Genomic DNA, 24491 nt, shown 5'->3' with positions numbered 1-24491 from the left:
CGAGGGATCATTGAATTAAATATAAGTACTTCCAGTTTTCCTCTTGGACTTTTTTTTTTTTTTTTTTTTTTTTGAGAAAGAGCCTCACTAGTTCAGGACACTCTGAAGGTCTGTGAGGTCATCCTATAAGTCTTTGAAAATGATTTTAGAAAGATTTACCAAATGTGATGTTATAGAAGTTTAAGAAAGAGAACTTCCGGCCATCTGCTTCAACAGGAAAGAATTTATAGAGGAAAAGGAAAAAAAAAAACCTGAACACTGTAACAACATAGGCCAGAGATGTATTCTCTGCGTATCTCAGAGATTATCCAGAAGGAAATGTGACTTTCTTTAAATTTTTGTTTTTTTAATGTTTACTTACTTTTGAGACAGAGTGTGAGCAGGGAAAGGGCAGAGGGAGAGAAAGACACAGAATCCAAAGTAGGCTCCAGGCTCCTAGCTGTCAGCACGGAGCCTAACAGGAGCTGGAACTCACAGAGCTGTGAGATCATGAGCTGAAGTCGCTTAACTGACTGAGCCACCCAGGTGCCCCTGACTTTCAACATTCATAGGAATTGCGGCCCCTGGAATATAGGTTCGCGCAAAGGGCTCTCAGTCCATTTTGCTTTGTTGCCGCTTGTGACCATCTGTGTACTTGTAACATCATTCATGACCTCCTTTTAATGGTAATTGTCTAAGATTATACTCTGTATGACTTTGTTTTCTAGGCTTCGGGAGCAAGTTCTGCTTGAACCTAGCCGACCGTTATGGAACCCATTGACATTCCAAAACAATATATACACATAACTATGTATTTGTGTGTGTGGGTGTGTGTATATATGTATATGTATGTGTGTATATATATGTATATGTATATACACACACACACATAATCAGCCAAAATCAGAGAAAAGGAACAGGGATTTAATACCTTTTTTATGCTTATTTTTGTCAAACATGTACTCCTTTCATACGGGTGGCTTTTACAAGGCAACTGCCGTCATTTAATGTTTTCAATTGTAATTGTCTTAATGGAAATGTTAAGATTCATATCTGATTAACATTTTTAATAACTTAGAGGAGATTTTAACTTTAGTTATTTAAATGAGATAAAATTATTGTACCGAATTCTCTGTCTAAAGTTTATTCAGGGGTGATTTCCCTGATGTGTGCATAAAATCAAGATCTTATTTTACTGATGCATAAGTCCTAGTGGGACGAGACTAGGCATATGCTTTCAGATAAATAAGGAGTTACTCCAATCAGTTTTCCCCAATCAAAGAAGCCATGTCATTTTACTTTTAGAAACATACAAGTGGACTCAATATGGGAATTTTCATAATCGCTCATGCATTTGTCAGCCAACATTAAAAAGTAACCAACTCCTCAGGTATTTGTAGTTTACCCTAAGCTTCTATAAGAGAGTAGGTTAAAAAGAAAAGGGTAGATAATCTTTCTTATGCAAACTTTGTTCTTATAGTTTGTCTTTTCTTTCATTTTTTACTTAAGTAGCATCCTCCACACATTTGTGTGCCTGATTTGAAGGGAAGCTGGGGCACCCAGCGAGTTTAGCCATTAAGTTTCTGTGTATTGATTTGCAGATTAAGTAATGCTGGGAGGAATAAAGAAGGAAGGGAAACTTGGAACACAAAAGCCTTGCAGATTCCAGTGCTTGGGCTTCTGCTTCTAAGGAACTTCAGTGGCTTAGGGCTAAATGGCCATTTTATTCAAATGCTATGAAATCTGAAAACATACTGGCAGGTGCTCCCCTCCTTGGCAATTCATTCAGTATCCAGATTCTACAATGTTTAACTGAAGAATTGGTTATGTTTTGATCCTAAGAGTCGAACATTCTTTGTGTTTGGGGATGGGTTTGGGGTTTTTTTGTTTCTTTGTTGTTTTTCTTTTTTTTAATTCCTAAAGCTTACCAGATATGAATGGCTAATATTCCATTGTTCTGCTTATTGTAATGGTGAATGCTTTAAGAAAAAAAAAAGTGTAATTTGCTAAGAATAATTCATGATCTGTTTATGCGATAACTCCTTTTTGTTACAATTTTTTTAAAAAAGGCTATTTTTGTTAATGTAAAGTAAATATTTCAGAGCAAATTTTTTAAACTTATTGCACTAAATACAGGCTCTGTACAAAAAAAAAAAAAAAGCCTCAGCATTTTATCATTCCATGGAAGAAGAATCTTTTGAAAGAAAGCATTGCCTCCTACCAGAGTTAGACAGTGAATTAGACCGGTATGATGGAAATGCATACAATTAATGTCACTAGGGCTTAATAAGCAGCTGTTTGCTAATGTGCTTCCTTTCAAAGGGTTAGACCTTTAAATTGCTGCAAAAGGTAAATTGTATTTTTTTTTTTTTTAAGTATCCGTGTTCTTTACTCTAGCTAGGCTAAAATTTGCTAAATGCCTTGGTTTCTTTTCAAAGCTCATGTAATATTTCTGATTTTTCAGAATATTTGCAATAAGAGTCTGGATTTTTAAAAAAAAACAAACAAAAAACCACACACACACACACAGTTAAGAGCTCATATCTTGGCAAGACCTGGGAAACCAACATTGTGAGACTAGCTATTTTGAAACAATAATTCTCCAGAAGTTAACATCTAACATCGCCAAACGCCAAACGGTATCATTGTACTCTTTTATATCATTTGAAATGGAATAAATATAATTATGTAACTAACAATTTTCCAAATAGATGAGAGAGCAAATCATGTAAGGAAATTCAGAATACCTTCTGTTTCATAGCCACACAGATTTTGGACATTAAGAAACATTGGGAACTAAATTTAGGATTGGAAAAAGTTTGGAAGATGAGTATCAAAACAGAAGACGTTCTAGGAGCTAGCTATTCTAGGAGATGTCCCTCCAAAGTGACCTGATGGAAGTCTTGAATTTGGAAATTAGGTTCTACTCACTTGGACATCCCAGCATCATGGACTCTTGCTGCTCCCTGTTCCATTTGCTCGCAATCTCAGCTATTTGGAAGCCACCAGGAATGCTTTCTAATTATCATTTGCAACTAGAACTGTAATCAGAAAGAAATTTTGTATTTTTGTATAACTTGATTGTGTGCCATTTTATATAACAGGTCCTGTTTTACAAATAAATTTCGTTTTACTAACATTGTGTTTAGAAATTATGATCTATGTGTAACCATGTCATTTGAGTTCCAAATTAATTGCCAGGCTGTTTTCCCTGAGTGAATCTGTGTGCTGTCTAAGTAGATATATGCATAGGTGCATATATGTTACCACAGGCACACACAGAGAGATGTTTAATATATAGAATATCACTCTCATATGAGCTTCATTCCTTGATACATTTTATAAAGCCTCACAGAGGCTTTTTAGCAATATTTAAATGGTTTGAGGTTATGTTTGGATATTCCTGCTGCCTCTTTCATTCATTGTGAGTCATTCTTCAGCTAGCTATGGGCCGCCTTATTGCTACTCGCTCACTGCCTCCATCTTCTGCCCAAGTGAGAAGAATAGATGAAGAACAAAAATTATCTGTGATATGTGGTTACCTGAATAATTTTATAAGCCATCGACTCTGTGTTGTGGTTTTTGTCTTTTTCTGTGATGGATCTTCAAAATTGTGTTCAGTACTTACATCTCCAGAGTTCTAGTTAGGGTCCTCTATTGTAAATGGTGATCGTGGTGGCCGGAGTATCACTGTGGGCTCTGCCATCAGAAAAAGCCTCTGGTACATGATTTAGACTTTCTAGGCTCCCGCCTCAATAGTAAGTGCTGCTATAATGTAGTATGGAAGGGAGAAGGTTACATTTCGGTGTAAGTCCAAGAGACCTATGTTCTACTGGAGGCTTAATCAGTGCGTTAGGTAAACATTAGGAATTTAGCTAGGGCGTTGAGATTACATAATCCTTGCATGGATGAGCAGAGCTCAGAGCAGGTTGTTCCTTTAAACCATTTAATGCAGTGCTTAATGTTTAGGATTAGAGCTTTTATCCTATCCTATAGCACAATTAAGTCCTACGTTACTGCAGTTTAAGTAGCTTAACTGTGTGTTGGTACCCAAACTTTTTCCATATTGGTTGGGGAGGAGGCACTCATTGAATCTTATTTTTAAATTATGCTGGAAATAAGTTCCTTTGTAGATATGCTCCCTTACTCTTAGATATTTTTTCTTTTTTCTTTTTTTTTCTTTTTTTTAGCAAAGAACATTAAGTTGCTGATTCCCAATACCATTGATCTTGGTATCTGCCAAGGCTCCTTGTCTTTCCAGGGCAGTTTCAGGATTTCATCCCAGTAGGGGTAGTGAGGAGATGACCCCTTCCTTTATCCTGGTCCTGAGCTGTTGCTTTACATGAGAGTAGTGCTTCTCCCACCAGAACTGCAGGCACCAAATATCAGGCCATATCAGTGTCTCCAAAGCTTCAACCATTTGCACCATGCACCAGCACTAGCTAATAAAGGCCATTTCAAGGGGGTCCCCCAGGCCACCCCACCTGCGAAATAGAAATAATGGAGTCCATTCCGAAAATGGAGCTGCCAATTATGGTGACTTGAACATTTTAGTTTATCTTTGGTCAGTAACTTTCTCATTTGAATTTCTGGAGTTTCCAGTAGCCTTAAGGTAGCCTATGAGAAGTTTCCTTCAGAAAATACTTTAAGCTTTCACCTTTCGATAAGTTCTCTATTGCTTTTTTTATTGCTACTTAAAAAAAAAATTCTCAGAGTCTAGAGGCTTATCAATGCACCTGCCACAGTTAATTTCTGTATTCTTTTCATACATTTCATCTGACAGATAGGAGTGCACTATAACAGCTTGCCTAGAGTTAAGATGTGGTCCGTGAATATATATTAGAAAATTGCAAGTTCAAAAGTAAATGCACATAAGGCAGAGATTTGCATATTATAAATTCACAGCATAGAATTCCTTTTGCTTTAAATGCATATTCATGCATCTTTGTGTACTAAGGATGCATATTAGCCCTTTTGAAGGGTAGGTACTGTTCACATACAGTGGCTGCTTTTGAAATTAGCTCATCTTTGATTAGTGGCACATAGCCCAAATTTTGAAACCAGGACCCTTGAGTGTGCCAAGAGAAAAATCTAGAGCTAACAAACTTAACAAACAAAAAACTAAACATGTTGCATACACTTGTCAATTTAAAATAGCACACTTTCCCCCATTCAAACTTCATAAATGTGAACCAAATTCTTACTCTACAAGTTTTAAGAGGAAAATTTTAATCCAAGATTCAAATCTTTTAAAGTGTCTTTCTTATAGAAAGCTTCAATGCAGAGTTTTTAAATTTGAGAATTTCTGTGGAAAACCTTTCTAGGGAGATACTACAGTAGATTTTCGTCCTTCCCATCTTCATGGTTTTTATATGGATAAAAAAAAGTCAAACTTATGTTTCAGTTTCAATATTGCATGAACAATTACCACTTTTGTAAATTACATGGGCAACATTTAAGTTTGATATTTTCTAAAGGAATTCATTAGTAAATTTGTGGAAAAGATATGAAATTACTAGGAACCAAAATATTAGGCTATTTTATTCCATTTTGATACTCAGTTTTACAACTGAAATGATTTCCTGAGGAAAAAAATACTCCAGGCCAGGGCATTGAGAATAATAACGCTTTTAGGTTACTCAAGGTCTAGTCAAGACCTAGCTGAATATGAAAGCATTGTAATTCCCAAATGTTTCAGGAAATTTTGACTTTTATTTGCTAAGACCTGAATTTAATATTTGATATTCATAAGCAGGTTCTTAATCTTGTGAGAGGACTGTGGGCCCCTTTGAGAAACTTATGAAAGCAATGGACTGCCTTTCTCTCAAAGGCACATAGCACATTTATGAACATTTAAAATGGTAATCGAATTTCAGGGCCCTCAAACTGCCAGCCTCCACCCCACCATCCCCTTAGGGCCTCGTGCACACAAATCAAAGGCTGCTCTAAAGTTGGTTTGATAACATGTTTTGAAATAAAGTAGTGATTAGGACTCCACTAAAAATACTTTTAAGATGGCACCTACCAACTTCTGACCTGGAATCATTTGTGTAACTTAAGACTTTTCATTTAGTACCAGTTTTGGAAATAGAAACCGCACTAATGTGAAAAGTAACAAAATGGTCGACACTGAATCTTCAAGACAGTGAGATTTCTTTCCTTGGAGGTGTGATGGTGTGTGTGTTAGGGATGGATTTTGGCAAACTACCACATTATTTGCCATGGATGAGAAAATCCAGACAGTGAATAAGGAAGGAACCCTTATAATTAGCCATCTACAAATTATTGATTGATTCTTTTTATTGTTGCTCAGATACGACAAGTGTTATCAGTAGATCACTGTCTAAAAATACATCAGTCATCATGACCAAGAACAATTGAAGATGATGAAAAATTAGCAAACTCATTTTAGCTCATAGTTGACAAAGTTTCAGTGGAAAGTTGGAGAAGCAGATGCTGGGGATGGGGAGGAGGGAATTCAGAAGTTGTTTTCCTCCCCACTTAAATCGGGGAAGTGTTTCTTGCTTTGAGTGTTTTCCAGTCACCCACTAGAGCAGCTTCTGACCACTCTTCCAATGAGACTGTGCCTTCACTCCCCACACCCACCCTGTCTTGCTTCTTTAGGGAAGCACGTGGATTTCTTCACATCTGCTCCATACTATTAGGTAGGGGTGCTGTGTCTACATGGAGGGCCCTCAGGGCCCTTAAAATAGCACGCAGAAATCCTTAAAGGAGTTTGAAGTTCTTTTAAGGTTTGATTCCAGTGAGTCATGATTTATAGTCAGACATCAAACCATTACCTACCTTTTCAAGCTGAAGAAAGCAATGGAAATCTCATAACTGGCTGGAGAAGAAAGGAGAAAGGTCAGCTCCCTACCCCACCCCTCACATCCAGAAGAGCTTTAATGAACCTTCTACAGTAGCAAATGGAGAGACCATGGGTGGAAATTCCCATATCGGGTGAAAAAGGGCCTGAGTCCAGTGTAAGTATCTACATTTGATATTCCTTTTGTCGTAGATGTGTATGACTTAGAATGTTCTGATCTTCACCTCTGAATCTGATTCACCCATCCTGTCAGATAGAAATATAGTTTGAGTTAGTTATTTTTTTCAGGAATTTGTGTTAAATCATTCCGTGTGAGTAAAAAGTAGGCATGGAACAGAAGACTTGACTAAATGGGCACAGAACTGAGATGAAGCTACAGCCAGCAGCCCACGGACCATGCCACCTGCCACTAGAAAATGTGAGCACTCTCTTTATTTACCATGTTGATCATCAGGCCAGGATTCCTAAATGGTATTAGATACCTCATAGGAATGAGACAGTAACAGGACAGCTTTTGGGGGCTGATGATCTGAGACAGACTAGTAAGTTGTCCCCGTCCTCTGGGCTCCAGTAGTCTGTACTTGGAAGTTCTTTTTGGCTCCTCTTGGTTTTTGCTAGATTTGATTTTCAGAGACTTGGCATGGGGAAATTTACCTTTCTTCTGTGTTGACTTAGTGCTTACTACAAGGTTATGTGGTGTTGTTGAGGTTTTCTGACTTCTTCCCTTTTACAAAAGGGTACCGGCAGCTCCGTAATAGAAAGAAGTTTCAATTATACTGTCTCAGAATATTCTTGACCACTGAATGCACTTTAAACAGGTCTTGTAACCCCATGAGGTAAGTTGGGTTGTTAGCTGATTTGATTATAAGAGGAAAAACTTTACAACTAACAAACCAGAAAGGTGGGGAGAAAAGTGTGGAAGGCACCTAACAAAATGACAGGGGCTCTGGAAAAACAACCAAAGACAAATGCATATCTTCTGAAGACCAAAGGCCCAACTCTAAGTACTTGCTGGCACAACCCGTCCAAATTTCTGGAGTTTAGAATAGAGCCCCTAGAACAGGCAGCCAAGCTTTAAGACAAGTCAGTGCAATAGGGACCTGCTATAGACCTCTCAGGCTTTGAGCCTTCACATCGTGTCAGGCCCAGCCCAACGTGTGGGGTGATAGGAATACAAAACACGCATCAGTGTGTCCCTATTTCTCACTGCTGTGTGACACAGCATGAGAAGTATGTTGTGGTGCCGCATATTTCTCAACTTGCTGCCTTTTTTGTCTTTGTCTTTTTCTTTTGCCATTGCATCCTATTCCATAGTGTCAGAATGAATATTTGTACCATGTCCTGTCTGTCCATTATGAACTGTAGGATCACAGTTCAGCCTTCCATGAATTCCGTAGTTCAGGATCCTTTACCTTAGTGTTATTTTGAGCTTTTTCTTATCACAGTGTCATTACACTGTATTCAGGTGGGGAAACAAACATGTAGGTGCTTGAACATGCCCCACAGACACGGTGGTAGCCTAACTATTTGTGACTGTCATTATTGACACAGTGCAGACTTTACAGACAGAGCATGATGCTCTCAGAGGACTTTAAAAATATGTATATTAAGCAATTAACTTTCTGGAGTTATCAAATCTTGCTGGGAAATTAACTTCCAAGAGCTCTGAATTGGATGAAATTCCAGCTGGCCTCAGAGTACAATGAGCCGATATGAAATGGAGCTTTGAAATGTTTTTCTTGTGCAGAAATATGAAATAGAAAAAAGTGCTGATCTAATGCTAAGTTTTCTCTGTGTACTGACTCAGTTGCCAGAATTATAATGAAAACTGTATTTTAGTCTAACAAATGTATAGAATTTTTTATGTAATAAATAAAATTTTATAGGAAAGAATGTCATTGTGTACTGTGTTGGAACACTTTCCCATGACCAGGATGGTGATTAATAGTAGTGTAAGGGAGGAAAATAATCCCCCCCCCTTTTGAGTTCTTAGCTGAGACCTCCTTAATAGAAGACAGATTAATGAGAAAAACACGCAGAAATTTATTAACATGCGTACCTCATGTATACATGGGAGATGCCCAGGGAAAATTGAGTAACTCCCTGAGGTGGCTTAGAATTCAAGCTTAAATACCATCTTACCAGAGAAAGACAAGGGGTGAGGTAAGCCTCCTGGGGAACAGGAGATGATTTTTAGGAAAGATGCATGGGCCCTTGGAAGAATAGAGGGGGAGGTGAGATAGTTTGTGAGAAAGTTTGCCTGGGTGTGGTGTCGACTTTTTGTCTCCTGTGATAAGAGTCAGTTCTCCCTGGTTAATGAACCTCCCAAGAAGGGACTTGACGACAGTCCTTTGGAGGATCTGTCTTTAGGCAGATAAGGAGAGTTCAGAGAAAGCCTCTCCCTGCATCTACTCCTTTTCGGGTACCTACATGTAGCTCAAAATGATCAATATACCAAAGTGGCATTTGGGGGTAGCATGTTTTGAAATCCTACCGTCCTATTTTGGGGTGGCATATTCTACTCTTCAATAGAAAGTGATCATGGGCAACATCTTGGCTTCAGATTAGGTCCTTATGCTGCAAGGGTGCCCCAGAATTTCCAAGCTCTTCCTTTCTAGCAACTTGCAGCATGTCCTAGGATCCTTGAAGTACAAAATATAAATGTACTACAAACTAAAGAAGTACAAAGTTCATCCACTGCCCGGTGGGGCTTGAGCCTGGGCTGCCATTGCAGCTGAATTAAGTCATTAGGTAGAGTAGAAAAAAGCCTGTTGGATAACATTTACCAGAGAAAACACACGCACCTGGTACGGTGCCCTGCCCACGAATTGAAACCTGGATCTGTGCTAAGTTAGTGGGTTTGCGAAACTCTGGTGTGCTGAAATTTATGCTGTGCCCCATGAAAGTTTGGAAAAAGTCAAGCTCATTTAAAACTAATATTTTATTTTATTTATTTATTTTTAACAAGGCTTCAAACCCAGCACAGAGCCCAATGCTGAGCTTGAATTCACGACCCTGAGATCAAGAGCTGGGCTAAAATCAAGAATCGGACGCTTAACCGACTGAGCTACACAGGCACCCCATTAACCATGTTTTGATTGATACTGGGGACTAAGGAAGGGATGTTCATAAGTGGAAGAAGACCGTTTTCAATAGCAATAAACCTCTCCTGATTTGTTTCACAATGTTGGCCTTTTTTTGAGAGGCTTCTGTACAGACTGCTTTTCATGAGCAAATGCGAATAATGCCCAGATCATAGCCCAGCTGTTGATCTATACCGTCTTGCCAAAAGTTGTTGCTCTAGAACATTTATGAGGCATCCTCAAACAACGGAGGTACTTGAGATACTGAAGAATATTAATGAGTCTGGACTGTTCATTCATATTTTGGGTCATTCTGATGTAAGTTTACATAATTTCTTGTTCTATAGACCACCTAGAGATTAAAGAGATGCAAAAAGCCTCACGTCTCCTAAAAGGTACCCAGAATTTTTTTCTGTTTGACTATGGAAATATACTCTGTATTCAACCTCAAATTTTAGAAAATTAAAAAAAAAACACCTACTTGATTTCTTTCAGGAAGCATACTACTTACACACTTCAGATGTAAGTTATGTAAGTTATTACATTAATAATGTAAGTTATGATTAAAATTTGAGCTTCAAATAGCTGTATAGCTCAAAGCTCTTACAGGTGTTGAAAAATTGAGAAAGAAGCCAGTGTACTGCAAGGCTCTTTGGCCTTAGATCTCCTATCAAGTGCTGTGAAACTAATCAGTGCCTCTTCATACGTTATTTTTTTAGGTGGGGCAAGTAGCAGTGAAAGTAAGAAGTGCTTTGTGCCTTTTGTTTCATAGTATGCATTTACTATTCACATCCTGAGAAAAATAACTTTAGAAGATGCACCTAGGTGAAATTTAGGATTTCAGAAAACGCAAAGCTAAGCTATTAGACCATTTCATGGGCTTATCAGCATTTTCAATGACAGTCTTAAAGCTTTCTAGGTAGTTATAACTCCCTGGCCAGGTATGTCAGACTAGAGAGGCCACAGTAAGTAATTGCCTTCAAGGCAAAAACAAAAGGGCTTTTAGTCATCCATACTCATCATATAACCTTACGTTTGGAGGCAGGATATTAGGGGTTTGTGTTTGATCTACTCTCCACCTGCCAGGAAGGATTGTCACGGCTTACAACAAAATAAAACAATTTAATGCCAAAATTAAAAATGTGAATGAAAATTGAGAAAAAGAGATTCGTTGTTTAAGAAACCCAAGGATGAGCATAAGATTGACCTCCAAGTGTTCTGTCAGTCCTGCAAAGAGGAAATCAAGAAAGGTACATAGTTTTACATGTCTAAAAAAAAACGAAGAGTTGAATAGAACTTTAATAGGAGGGACTAGGCAGGTATTAAAAATGAGTAATATTTAATGACTTGGAATAACGTCTACAGTATAGCCAATGAAAGGGGGGATAAAGCAGTATTTACAGCCTGATCTCATTTATATAAAATCCATATTCTTATATATTTTTAAATGACTGAAGGTATGGTAGGTGCTCTCTGAAGCAATTCCATAAGCACTGGTAGTTAATCAGTTAATTGAAACATGTGGTCAAGGAGAATCATTATTAAAGAAAAAAATGTTTAAATATAAGTAAACATTCATTGGCAATCTTTTGACATAGGTATAGTTCTTTTTTATGACTGACTCCTCTGAAGTTGTCTGTTGTCTTTTTTTTGCATTTAACCACACCAATAATATAACCACCCAAAACTTTAATAAAGTGAAATCATGGATTTTCAAAAGTGGATTAGGAATTTAGACATGCTTATGAAGTCAGCTGAGTATGCACTCCCAGAGTTTTATAATTTCTATTCTTTATAATTTTCACACAGTTGAGAGTAATAATTTTAGTATCTTTATAGTCTTTCCAAGGCATTCAACTTAGTTTTCATAGAAATTTGCCAGACGCAGGGCTCAAATCCACAAACTCTGAGATCATGACCTGAGCCGAAACCAAGAGTTGGATGCTTAACCGACTGAGCGACCCAGGGGCCCCCATAGTTTTTATCAATATATATTACATAAGTAAGCATACCATTAAAATAACCCATTGCACCTGGCATAACATGTTGGAATAAACACACCTGACTCTTACCACGAATAGTTCACTGATGTTGAGAACAGAGTACGCAAGCCCCTGGGAACATTCAGCCAGCTATGATATCAACCAGTACATTCTAGAGTATTGGAGAATGTCATGGTGAAGAGGAAGGCAGCTAGGAAAACCACCCTTTTTACATCAAAATCATAATTATGGTTATCTCTTTGTTATGGGATTATGAATAATTTAATTTTTTCTTTGCTTATCTCTATGTTTAAAATATTCCTCTAGAGTTTCTTAATATGAAAAAATGTAGTCACATTCAAAAGCAAATAGCTAGGTAAGTGAAATAAAATGACAATAACTAAACCCATATGGTAATAGATCTAATGGAGTAGAAGAATAGTTCCCAAAACATATTATTTATAAGAACTTAATAAAAGCTAAGGATATACCTCAAATGAATAAGGAAAGAAAGAATTCACTCAATAAATGGTGTTTAGAACAATTGGCTTTCAGAATGACAGCGAACCTAAGTCAAATACAAATGGATTAAGGATTTTTTTTTTTAATTAAATGAGGGAAAGATCAGGGGAAGGAGTGAGAAGGACTTAATAAATTTAGAAGGATTAGGTTTAAAAAAAAGGAAGAAAAGAAAACAGTCTGATGAGAGTTGGTGAGGAAAATTTTTGTGGAAAATGTAATAAGTGAGGCCCATTTCAGATGCATTTACTCAGCATGTCTACAGCAATGCGCTAAGTGTGTCCACTTTAATTCAGCAAGCATTTCCTGAGACCTCCTCTGGTCAGCAAGATTTATAATGCGGGAACTTGGTGGTAAATATTCACTCACTCCCTACCTTAAGTAGCTAACAGCCTAATGAGGGAGATAGACAGCAGTGAGGGTTAAGATGAGAACAGCGTGCTCTGGGAGCACATAGGGAAGTATGGGGTCATTAGGAGAAGCTACCTGAACCGAGCCTTAAAGGATGAGCAGGAATTAGCCAGGTGATGGGAGGGGAGGTGGAGGGAAAGGAGAAGATTCTAGTCAGAGGAATAACATCAGTAATCGTACAGCAACATGAGAAAATGCCAGTTGTCCAGCATGTTCTGAACCAAGAATATGTGGATATGCAGCAAGAGGTGACCCTGGAGAGGATACAGGAGTCTTGCATGTGCATTCAGACCTGAACCAAGATTTATCAGGAGCCTGGGACAGGAGGAGGGAGACCTGGGAGAGAGTAAGAGGGGAAGAGGAATATTCCAGGGAGAAATCTAACAGGCCTGGTGACCAACTAGATCTGGGGGGGAGGAAAAAGAAATCATGGAAGCCTATACTCAGGGTGGTGCAGGTCGCCTCTGCATTTAAAGTTAGGGGCTTGCACCTGATGGTCAAGTTCATCCATTAGAGCCAATTAGAGGCTCTGACTCTGATTAATTGAATTCAGAAATATTTACCTTTTCTTCTCAATGCTATCTGATGCAAAATGTCTGTACTGTTAAGAAGGAGTCAGTTGGAAAAGAGTTTGAGGGCCTGAAAATACTTCTCTTTTCCAACAAAAATATTTATTTTTTTCACTCCCTGATGAATGAAATCTACCTAATTGCTGGTTAAGAGACCCCGACCTAACAATGACTATGCAGCTTCAGTAACTGCAGGCAAACTTTGTCTTAATGGCTGTAACTCTGTTCTACTAATTGTCACCTTAATCATCCGTGCACTTCTATGCTAATAAGAAATAATGCAGTATTTTTGATGTATTTGTATATTTACATATTTATTCTCTACTTTTGCCAAAAATGCATATATACAATAAGATTATTAAAAACAGAAAAACAAAGGCATAAGCAAGAAGAAACAAATATGCTAGACTCTAGGACTAATTGTCACAGCATAGTAAGGTAGTAAATATTTTGAGCTTCCTGGCAACCTGAAAAGAAAGGAAAACACCAAAATTAGTAGAATTTTGTTATTTGATGGAAGTTAGTGTACACATTCTTCAAGTTACTATGAAAGCAAAATAATCTGCATATGGCTCTCAAATTGGGATTTGAGGTGTTGAGCTGATAAAGTCCCAGGTTATAACTTCCTGATTCTTTAACTGAATGTATTACTTCATCCTTACCCAGATCTTCCTCTATTAGGACTTACAAGACACATTCTTACATATTAAAAAAAAAAAACAGAAAGGAGTCTTCGTTTATCCCAAAGACATTTATCAAGTCCTATATTAGCCAAGGATGCAGAAATGAGAGATCCGGTCTTTGCCTTCCAAAGTCTCACAGTCTGTTTAGGAAGACAAGGGGTAAGCAGACGATTGTAATACAGTGTGCCAGACACTCTAATGGAGTTAGCTCAGGAGCAGCACGGAGACTCCCTGAAGGTGGGAGGGGCAGGGAGATAGGATGTGATAAGGTAAAGAAGCAAGGGAACAACACGTATGAAGAAATGACATGTCTGTGAATCTGTACAGAGAATGGGTATGGAGACATGAAACTGGAGAACTCAACTGAGGTCAGATCTTGAGGGTCCTGTGGGCCATGCTAAAGGATTTGATTTTATGCTGAAGAAAATGGTGACTCACTGAATGATTTTAAGCTAGAATACTTGATGATTTGTGCATTTGGGGGGGGGAAATCACCGTGGTAGTAGTGGGGGAACTTATTTATGAAAACCACACAGCTAATGTCATATTCAGTGGTGAAAGACTCAAAGTTTCCCCCCTAAGATCAATAACAAGACAAGCATCATTATTCTTGCCATTTCTATTCAACATTGTACCGAAGGTTCTACCCAGGGCAATTCAGGAAGGAAAAGAAATAAAAGGAATACAAGGCACCCAGATTAGAAAGTAGGAAGTAAAATTATCTCTCTTTTCAGAGGACATGAACTTATGTAGAGAAAATTATAATGACTTCACACACACACACACACACACACACACACAATTAGATTTAAACAAATTAAGCATTGTTGTGGGTTACAAGATCACATAAAAATCAGTTTTATTTCTGTGTAGTAGCAATGAACAATATAAAAAGGAAATGAAGAAAATAATCCCATTCCCATTAGCATCAAAAAGAAGAAAGTAAAATAAATTTAACTAAGGTGGTGCAAGATGTTTACATTAAAAGCTACAAAATACCATTGAAAGAAATGAAAAGAAGACATAAGTAAATGGGAAGACATCTATATTCACAGATTGGAAGAGTTAATTTTTTTTTTTAAGTAGGCTCAATGCCCAATGTGGGTCTTGAACTCACAACCCTGAGATCAAGAGTTGCATGCTCTACTGACTGAGCCAACCAGGGGCCCCTGGAAGAGTTACTATTGTTAGGATGACAGTACTACCCAAAGTGGTTGACAGATTCAATGCAACACTTATCAAAATCCCAATGGTCTTTTTTTGTAGAAATAGAAATGGTGATTCAAAAATTCATATGGAGTTTTACAAGGGACTTCATATTGCCAAAACAATCTTGAAAAAGAATGAAGTTGGAGAACTACCACTTCCTGATTTCAAAATTTGCTGCAAAGTTACGGTAACCAAAACAATGTGGTACTGACACATGGATAGAAATAGAAATCAATGGAAAAGGGTTAAAAATATAAAAATAAAAGCATGTGTGTATTTCAACTGTTTTTTTTTTCAGTAAAATTGCCAAGATTACTCAATGAGGAAATTTGTCATTTCCTTATTGTTTTTCAAATGATGCTTACACAATTCAGTATCTCCATGTGGAAAAGAAAAAGAAATTGGACACTTACCTCACATCATATATAAAAATTTAACTCAGTCAGTCAAAGACTCAATATAAGAGCTAAAACTGTAGGGGTGGCTCAGTCAGTTGAGCATCCAACTCTTGATTTAGGCTCAGGTCATGATCTCAGGGTTGTGAGATCAAGCCCTGTGTTAGGCTCCATGCTCAGCATGGATTCTCTCTCTCTTGAATTCTCTCTCTCTCTCTCTCTCTCTCTCTCTCTCTTTCTCTGTCCCTGTCCCCAGCTCACACACATTCTCTCTCTCTCTCTCTTTCTCTCTCTCTCCCTCTCTCTCTCAAATTAAACATTTTTTTAAAAAAAGCTAAAACTATAAATCCCTTATAAGAAAGCATAGGGATAAATTGTCATGACCTTGGATCTGGCAATGTTTTTTTGGATATGACACCAAAACACAAGCAACAGAGGAAAAATAGATAAACTGGACTTCATCAAAATTAAAAACTTTTGGCATGAATGGACACTATTTTTAAAAGTATGCAAAGACAACCCACGTAATTGGAGAAAATATTTCCAAATCATATACCTGATGAGGATCTAGTATCCAGAATATGTAAAGAGCTCTTACTACTCAACAATAAAAAGATAACCCAATTTAAAAATGAGCAATGCACTTGAATAGACATTTCTCTAAATAAGATTTTTTTAATGGCCATAAAGCACATGAAAAGATGCTCAGCATTTAAATATTTTGGAGAAGTGCAAATCAAAACCACAGTGAGATACCACTTCACATCCACTAGGATGACAATATTAAACAGATAATAACAAGCATGAATTAGAATGTGCAGAAATTGGAACCCTCATATGTTGCTGGTGGGAATGCAAAATGATGCAGACACTATGGAAAACAATTTGGCAGTTTCTCAGTACATTCTCAAGCATACAATAACCATATGACCCAGCAACTCCACTCCTAAATATATGCCCAAAATAATTAAAAACAGAAATTGGAGCAAAATTTGTACACAAATGTTCATAATAGCACTATTCACAATAACCGAAAGGTGGAGACAATCCAATAGCCATCAATTGATGAATGGATAAATAGAATGCAGTATACCCATACAATAGAACATCATCTAGCCATAAAAAGGAGTTAGGTACTGATCCATGCTACATCACAGATGAACGTTGAAAACATATGCTAAGGGAAAGAAGCCAAACATCAAAGACCGTAAAGTGTATGATTACGTCTGTCTAAAATATCTAGAATAGGCAAATTCATGGAGACAGGGAGCAGATTAGTGTTTTTCAAGGACTAGGAGAAGGGAGAAAAGAGGGGTTGATGCTTAGTGGGTATGAAGTTTCCTTTTAGGATGATGAAAATGTTCCGGAGTATATTATATAGTGGTGATGACTGCACAACTTTCTGAATGTACAAATGCTATTGAACTGTGCACTTTAAAATTATTAAAATGGGGGCTCCTGGGTGGCTCAGTCGGTTAAGCATTCGACTTAAGCTCAGGTCATGATTTCACAGTTTGTGGGTTTGAGCCCTGTGTCAGGCTGTGTGCTGATAGCTCAAAGCCTAGAGCCTGCTTCAGATTCTGTGTCTCCCTCTCTCTGACCTTCCCTCCCTCTCTTTCTCTCTCTCTCAAAAAAAATTTAAAATTATTAAAATGGTACATTTTTCTGTTAAGTGTATTTTACCAAAATAGAGAGAAAAAAGCTAATGACACTGGTAGATATTATTTTTTAACTTTATTTTGAAATAATTTTAGGCATACAGAAAAGTTGGAAGAGTAGTACAAAGAATTCTTACATACCTCACACTCAGAATTCTAAAACGTTAGCATTTTATCATCATATTTGTTTTATCATTTTTTGTCCCTCTTGCTCTCTGTGTTTCTATTTGTCTGTCTCTATGTCTGTGTGTGTGTGCGCGCGCGCGCGCGTGTGTGTGTGTGTGTGTGTGTGTGTGTTCTACATACTCTATTTAAATTTTACAGTTGTCCTATGAATGTCCTCTATGGAAAAAAAAAAACATTCTGGTCAAGAATTCAGTCTAGGATCACACATTGCATTTGGTTTCACATGTCGTTAAAGTCCTTTAATTCAGAACAATTCCTCAGTGTTTCTTTGTCACTTATGACCTTGACATTTTTTAAGAGTCGGGCCATTTACTTTATAGAATGTCCTTCAGTTTGGGTTTAAGTTTCTTCATGATTAGGTTATGCACTTTTGGCATGGATATCACAGAAATCACGCTGTGTTCTTCTCAGTGCCTCATATCAGGAGGCACATGATTACCTGTTTGTCTATTATTGGTGATGTTAGCTTTGATCATTTGGTTAAGGTGATCTTCCTGGTCCCTTCACTGTAAGTTTTCTATTTCTCCCTTTGTAATTAATAAGTATCTTGTGGGGAGATATATTGAGACTATGTAAAGATTATGTTTGTCATCAACTTTTTACCCAACTGGCTTTAGCATCTATTCATGATTCTTCTCAGAAACAACTACTACTGTGGTTTTTGCCTAATGGTGATTTTCCAATACCTCATTCCTTCTACATTTATTAGTTGGTATTCTACTATGAGGAAGAACTTTATTTTCTCTCCCACTTATTTATTCACTGAATTATGGATATTTTTTCTATCATCATTATCTTTATGCCCAAAATATCTCACATTTGGCCAATAAGAGCACATACACTGGCTCCTATACACTTTTGACTGGTCTCTATGAGCCTTTTGAGTACTTCCTTGTTTACTGACACAACCCAGCTATTCCAGGCTTATGTTGTGCTTGCCCTATCTCAGCTCTGTAATCAATAATGTCTTAAAGGAATCCTGGTTCCTTTTAATGGAAATTGGTATTTAGAAACCAAGACCTGGGCATTAGAAGTACTCACTGTGCTAGCTTTTATTGAAATTACAGAAAACTGACTTTCCACCTGATGGCACTATGGAATGCTTTTTTTCTTGCTTTATTGAAAATACAATACTAAAACACTGAAAATATTCCACCCCTTTGCCCACATCCTTGTGGCAGTTCTATTTTTATTTTAGACACATTCTTCCTAGTTCTACACAAGAATGAACATGTGCGTATACATATAGTTATATATACAAAGTTGCAACCATATGTACTATGGTTGTCTTCCTTTTTTCACTTATAATAAATCCTGATCCTAAATGTGTTGTCATGCTGCCACAAGGGCTCAGTCCTGTCCTTTCAAATGCCTACCCACAGTTCCACTGAGCAGCTGTGCCCAGTACGCTAAGTTCTTCCTTCCCCAACACGGGCATGTAGTGGCTTTTAGGTTTTAGCTCTTCAGAGACAGTTCTGAAAATCTAGCATCTATGTTTTTCCTTCAGTTGTATTTGTTCCTTTGGATAAATTCCCAGAAGTCAAAAAAGAGTTTTTTCTAAAAAAAGTGTAACAATTTATTTTCCTCACTATCTTTTCAACCTTTAATCTTTCACATTTCTTTCTCCTTCAAGGATGCCTGCAGCTCCAACCGTGCGTTGGAGTTTCACTGGTTTTCATCAAAGTCCTAAAGCAAGGGAGTACCTGCCAGGTACCAGACTCTGTGCTGTATGGTTTGGAGACGTGTCCTTGTGCATGCATGTGTATGTGCAAGGTGGGTCTTATCTGAGGAAATCGGGAGGCAAAGAGATTAAGGAGTTTTTCTGATGGCAAATGGCAGATCCAGGATTCAACCTGAGGTTTTTCTTACTCCAAAGCCACATGAAAGCACTCTGTACTGCCATGATGTGTTGCTGGACTGCCACGCATGCTCCCTGCATTTGGGTCATATCTCCCATTTGTCTTCAGTGTAAGCCTGGTTCTGGGAGCCTGTCCTGTTTATCCAAATTACAAAGGACAAGGCTCTTAGGAGCTAAGCTGACCTGAGAAGAAATACGGGTGGAATAGTCATTAATTGAAAGACCAAGCCTAAGGTTTGCTAATTAATTTCAACCCAAGGGAGGGCTCCAGTAGAGGAGGAAGATGCCAGATGTGAGTAACAAAAACCCCAAAAATAACAGTTGCTGAAATAAGATAGAAGTTTATATTTTTCACACATTGCCCTAAGGCAATGCATTGCAGTGATTAATTAGAAGCAAGAGCTCCAATTCAAGCACACCTGTATGCCTTATAAGCTATATGAACTTGGGCTTCAGCCTTTCTAGGCCTCTGTTGTTGTTGTTTTTGTTGTTGTTGTCGTTGTTGTTTTCTACCTATGTAGTAGAGTAATAATGCCCAACGTAAAGTTTTTGTCATTAGATTATTACATGTAAAATGCGTAGAGAAGTTCCTGGCACATAGTGAATGTTCAGTGAATAGTAACTCTTATTGTTGGTCTTTTGCCTTAGACTTGGACAGTTTAATATTTTTCCCACTGATGTGGATGAAGAAATGGAAAGAGGGGTACCTAGCTCGCTCACTTGGTAGAGCCTGTGACTCTTGATCTTGGGATTGTGAGTTCGAGCCCTAGGTTGGGCATGTTACTCTGTTACTTAAAACAAACAAAGAAACAAATGGGAGGAGTGGTCAAGACTCTAAGTTGTCTCCTCATATTCTTGTCAGTCTTTGATGGTGACATTTACTTGATTTTTAGATGGACATATAGCCATTCTGAACAGAACTACATTTCCCAGCCCCCCTTGCAGCTAAGTTATGACTATGTGACTTGGTCCTGGCCAATGGGATATAAGCGGAAGTGACATGTAACTACCAGGAGATGTCTAAAAGGAAGGGCTATTGCCCCTTCCTTGATTTCCTCTTCCCTGCTGGCTGGAATTCAGACATGATGGCTGGAAGTTCGGCAGCCCTCCTGGATGATTCAGTAACCTTGAAACTGGTAGAACTTCATGATGGGGTAAGAAGGTAAAAGGTGCCTGCATCCCTGATACTTTGGCATACTGTGTCAATTCTGGCCTGACGACCTCCAGACTTCTGGAATAAACTTGTCTTATGTCAGCAATTGTTATTTGGTGGTTGTTGTTGTTTTCCATTACAGCTGAACATAATCCTAATTAATACTAAAGATAGACAAAATTTTAAGGTGAGTTAGAGCTAAAAAATGCTAGCTGTATAGTTCCTCAGGTAACAACCAGAGCTCAGGAGCAATAGACTAAATCTGGCAGCATGGAGTTTAACAATGATAATGTAAAGTGCTTCCTGGAGTCCATAAAACCAGCCTTGCAATGGCCTGAATGAGATTGATATGGCCTTGGGGTCTTCTGAATGGAATGCCTTATAAAGAAGACGGCAGAGTGCCTTTCACAGGGTATGTATTCAGTGATGTGTGTCCCCATTGCCCCCCCCCCCCCGCCCTTCCCCACAAGCCTCGGAGTTCAAGGCAGGCTCTGTATAAATTGACAGTGGGATGTTTTAGTTCAAGGGATTTGGGGCTCTTTTAATAGCATGGTGTACAGCAGGAAGAAGGCAATGACTCTGCATTAATTTTTATAGGTCAATCCACACCTGGAATATGAACAAATGGGAATATTTTTAAAGACAAGCCTGGAAAAGACAGCTACTTGGAAAAGAGACATCTTGGGGGTGGGGAAAGTGAAAAGAAATGATCACAGTGTTCAATTATCGGAAGGGATGTTACAGTGAAAGAAGAGTTTCTATAATCTCGTCCCAAGCCCCTGAAGGGTTCTAATGGTTAGAAAGACAGATTTTTATCGGCCAGTTAATATGTTAATCACCATTTAACTATCAGGCTCTGGCAGTGACTGCTAATTGTCCTACCCAATATCTATTCTGCCCTTCTTCTTCATGAGTTTAACCCAGATGTTGTTCTGGTCAACAAAGTGCCCAACTAAAATACCCACCTTCCCATACTGAAGTTTGAGGTGGTCATGTGACATAGTTCTTGCCAACGAGATGTAAGGTAAGATAAAAGGGGGAGTTCCAAGAAAGTTTTGCCCTTTCAATATAAGTGCCATTCATCCTCCTGGTTTTCCCCTTCTTCTGCCTGTCTGGAATGCAGATGTAATGCCTGCAGAAGCAGCAGTAATCTTACAAGCCTGAGCTAGCACCACATGGGAAAGAAGGTAGAACAGAAAGATACAAGGAGCCTACTTCCTGGAGGACATCATTGCACAGCTTTTCACTTGGGCTTGTTGTCTTCTGGGCTTCCTGTTACATATGAAAAATGAATGCTTTCCTTGTTTAGGCCACAGTAATAGGTTTCTTTCCCATGCAGCCCTACCGCAGGCACCATGCTAACTTTGAGGGGTCAGGGAAGGCTTTCTTGTGGAGTCACTGGCTTTTCCTGCCTATCAGTCAGCATGTGAGGAAGACATTCCTAAAAGCTGGAACAGTCACAGGATGGACTGAGCTCCAGGGAAGGAAGTGATCCCTCAGAGGAATGCATGCAGAGGCTGGGAAGCACTTCTGCAGCTGCAATGTGGTAAAGCAGTATTGAGTGTGGAGTGAAGAGTTGGGTGCAATGACCTTTAAAGTCCATTCTAGAACAAAAACTTTTCTAAAGTCAGAAAGTTAGTTAAAAAAAAATAGTAAGTGTTGGTCACTGAACAGATTGTGTGTTTCAGCTGTAGACTGCTTTGGAATACACAATTTTCATTAGTTTCTAAGAAAGCATTCTCCTTCAACCCTCCTGGGTAACCATATCATGCCAATGTTAAGTTTCTAATGGAATTTAGGTTATGGTTTATTTGTAGTAATGCAATTTATCCTACTCTTTTACTACCGGGGTTTTTATTTATCTTGGATTTGCAAAGTGAATAGGACAGTGAAACGTATACTCAACAGCATTTGGATTTTCAGATACTAATGGATTTATTATTTTTGTCTTTGTTTTAAAATCATGAATGTGTTATTGTTGTTGGTGTTTTAAAGAATGGATCTTGGTAACAAGATTCCTTTTTTGACTATATGTTTATGTCCTGTAAACTAACCATTAGGGATCTATTTATTGGCAGAATTTCTGTAAACATGGGAGTGTTCTTTATGGGAAAAGAGGACCTTTTTCCTCTCATGATGTCAACCAGGTTCTTTGATAGGGTGAATATAAGAAAGGGTAGTTTGAGTCTTTGCTGGATTCTCTAAGTGATCCCTCAGTGGTGACCTCAGGCCTGAGCATGAGCAGCCTGGCTTTGTGAAGGTAGCCGGCGGTGACTGGCAAGCTGTATGGGCTCAGCAGATGTCTGGTAAATGAATGAACAAATGAATCTATTTCTAGCCTGACTGTCTCTGAGTCAAGGCTATGAAATGATGTCGTACAGTCTCTGTGGGTGCAAATTAGTATTTCTCAAAGTGCATCCCAATGGAGGTTTCGGGGAGGATAATAAGGTTGTGCTTATTTTTGAAAGAGAGAGCGCAATTGGGGGAGGAGCAGAGAGAGAGGGAGACAGAGGATCTGATGTGCAGATCCCAATGCAGGGCTCGAACTCATAAACCAGGATATCATAACCTGAGCCGAAGTTGGACACCTAACCAACTAAGCCACCCAGGTACTCAAACTGGAAATTTTTTACCCAAGGCCCTACTCCATACATACTGAATCAGAATCTCTGCAGCTCAGGCTCAGAAATCTGCATTTTAACAATCCCTGCTCTCCACGTGACTTTCCTGTGTAATAAACTTTGGAACCGTGTGGATATTGGCTTACAGTTGAAGCTTCTACAGAAGGATGGGACGTTAGAAAGCAGCAATTCCAGCTGCAGCAGGATTTTGGGTGGTCATCTCTGAGAAGGCAGCCGCAGTAGATGTTCTTGTCTCTGACGACACCTGCTGGTTGACAGTAGCAATTAGCAAACGCACAACCCCCTCAAACTATACAAGTGTTTTCTCATACAGGGCCTGCAATACTGTGGGTGCTGTGTTTTAGTGTTTGAATTCTAACAGCAACGAACAATATACCCAAAGCCCCAGTTATCAGGGAGGAGGGACACAGGCTTTTACATGTCTATCCCCTTTTCACTAGCTTGAGGTAGAATCAATAGATTCTTGAAGAATATTATCCTTCATTTATCTTACATGTATCTTAGAACTGATATTCTTATCTCATGCTCATCTGAAACATTGACAACTTTTGGATTTCCTCTGGAAGGATTTACTGAGACTTTGACTAAGGAACTTATTCCTTGTTGTTGCTTTAGAGAAATAATGAGAAGCCAGCTTTGATCTCTCATTGAAGACTCCAAGCAAGATAAAGAAAAAGTGTTTCAAGAGATCTTAAAGAAACTGTTTCCTTTCCTTACTGAGCACTTACTCTGTGCCAGCCCTCTTCTCAGGGAGCTCATCATTGAGGCATGGAGAGGGGGTAGGTGTGGTCAGTGCTGTGGAAGTGTGCATAATGTATAGAATCAACGAGGGGATAGAGGTGGAATCAAGATGAAGATAAAGCCTGGGAAAAATTCATTCTCCCAAATCCTACACAGATTTTTACCAGGTCAGAAATTTCCCAGAATAGAGACTGGTATGTACTAAAATACAGAGGTGTGAAACGGCATTTGGGGTGTCTTCACTGGGAGGGGGTAACCTCCAAATAATTTGCTCTTGTGGAGTGTGAGGATGCACGTGACAGGAGATGGGGCCAAGGGCAGGCCCACCTGCAAGAAGGTTAGATTTCATCCTATAGGTGTGAGTGACCACTGAAAAGTTTAAATTTAAGATTTACTTTTCATCAGGTTGTTTATTCCATTGGAATATCAGTACCCTAAGTACAGGACCTCCTTTTTATCTAATGGTGGTCAAATCTGAGTCCGAATTCCTGATTAAGATTGTACGTAGTAGTTGAGCATTTTGAACAGGTTCAGCACAAAGAGTCCCAGTGCGTTTGGAGAGTCTCTTCTGGTGACTAGATTTGGCTTGTGTGCTGT

General features: G+C 38.5%; 1 protein-coding gene across 2 annotated transcripts in view; it reads left to right on the top strand.

Annotated features, from left to right (window-relative positions):
- The window catches only part of SLC44A1 (solute carrier family 44 member 1), a 202916-nt gene that overhangs the window by 155095 nt on the left and 23330 nt on the right, over positions 1 to 24491 (top strand). The window contains exon 16 of one of the 2 annotated variants that reach the window (XM_058694679.1): positions 708 to 3118. The exons of the other annotated variant lie outside the window; for it this stretch is intronic. Within the exon in view, the coding sequence (XP_058550662.1) occupies positions 708 to 731 (24 nt within the window). The 3' untranslated portion in view covers positions 732 to 3118. Of the gene's footprint in view, positions 1 to 707; positions 3119 to 24491 lie in introns of those variants that run through there. 2 annotated transcript variants of the gene reach the window in all.

This window comes from Neofelis nebulosa, chromosome 12, assembly GCF_028018385.1.
Source record: "Neofelis nebulosa isolate mNeoNeb1 chromosome 12, mNeoNeb1.pri, whole genome shotgun sequence".
Taxonomy (NCBI): domain Eukaryota; kingdom Metazoa; phylum Chordata; class Mammalia; order Carnivora; family Felidae; genus Neofelis; species Neofelis nebulosa.
Note: the sequence above shows the minus strand (reverse complement) of the source record. Positions and strands in the feature narration are given on the sequence as shown.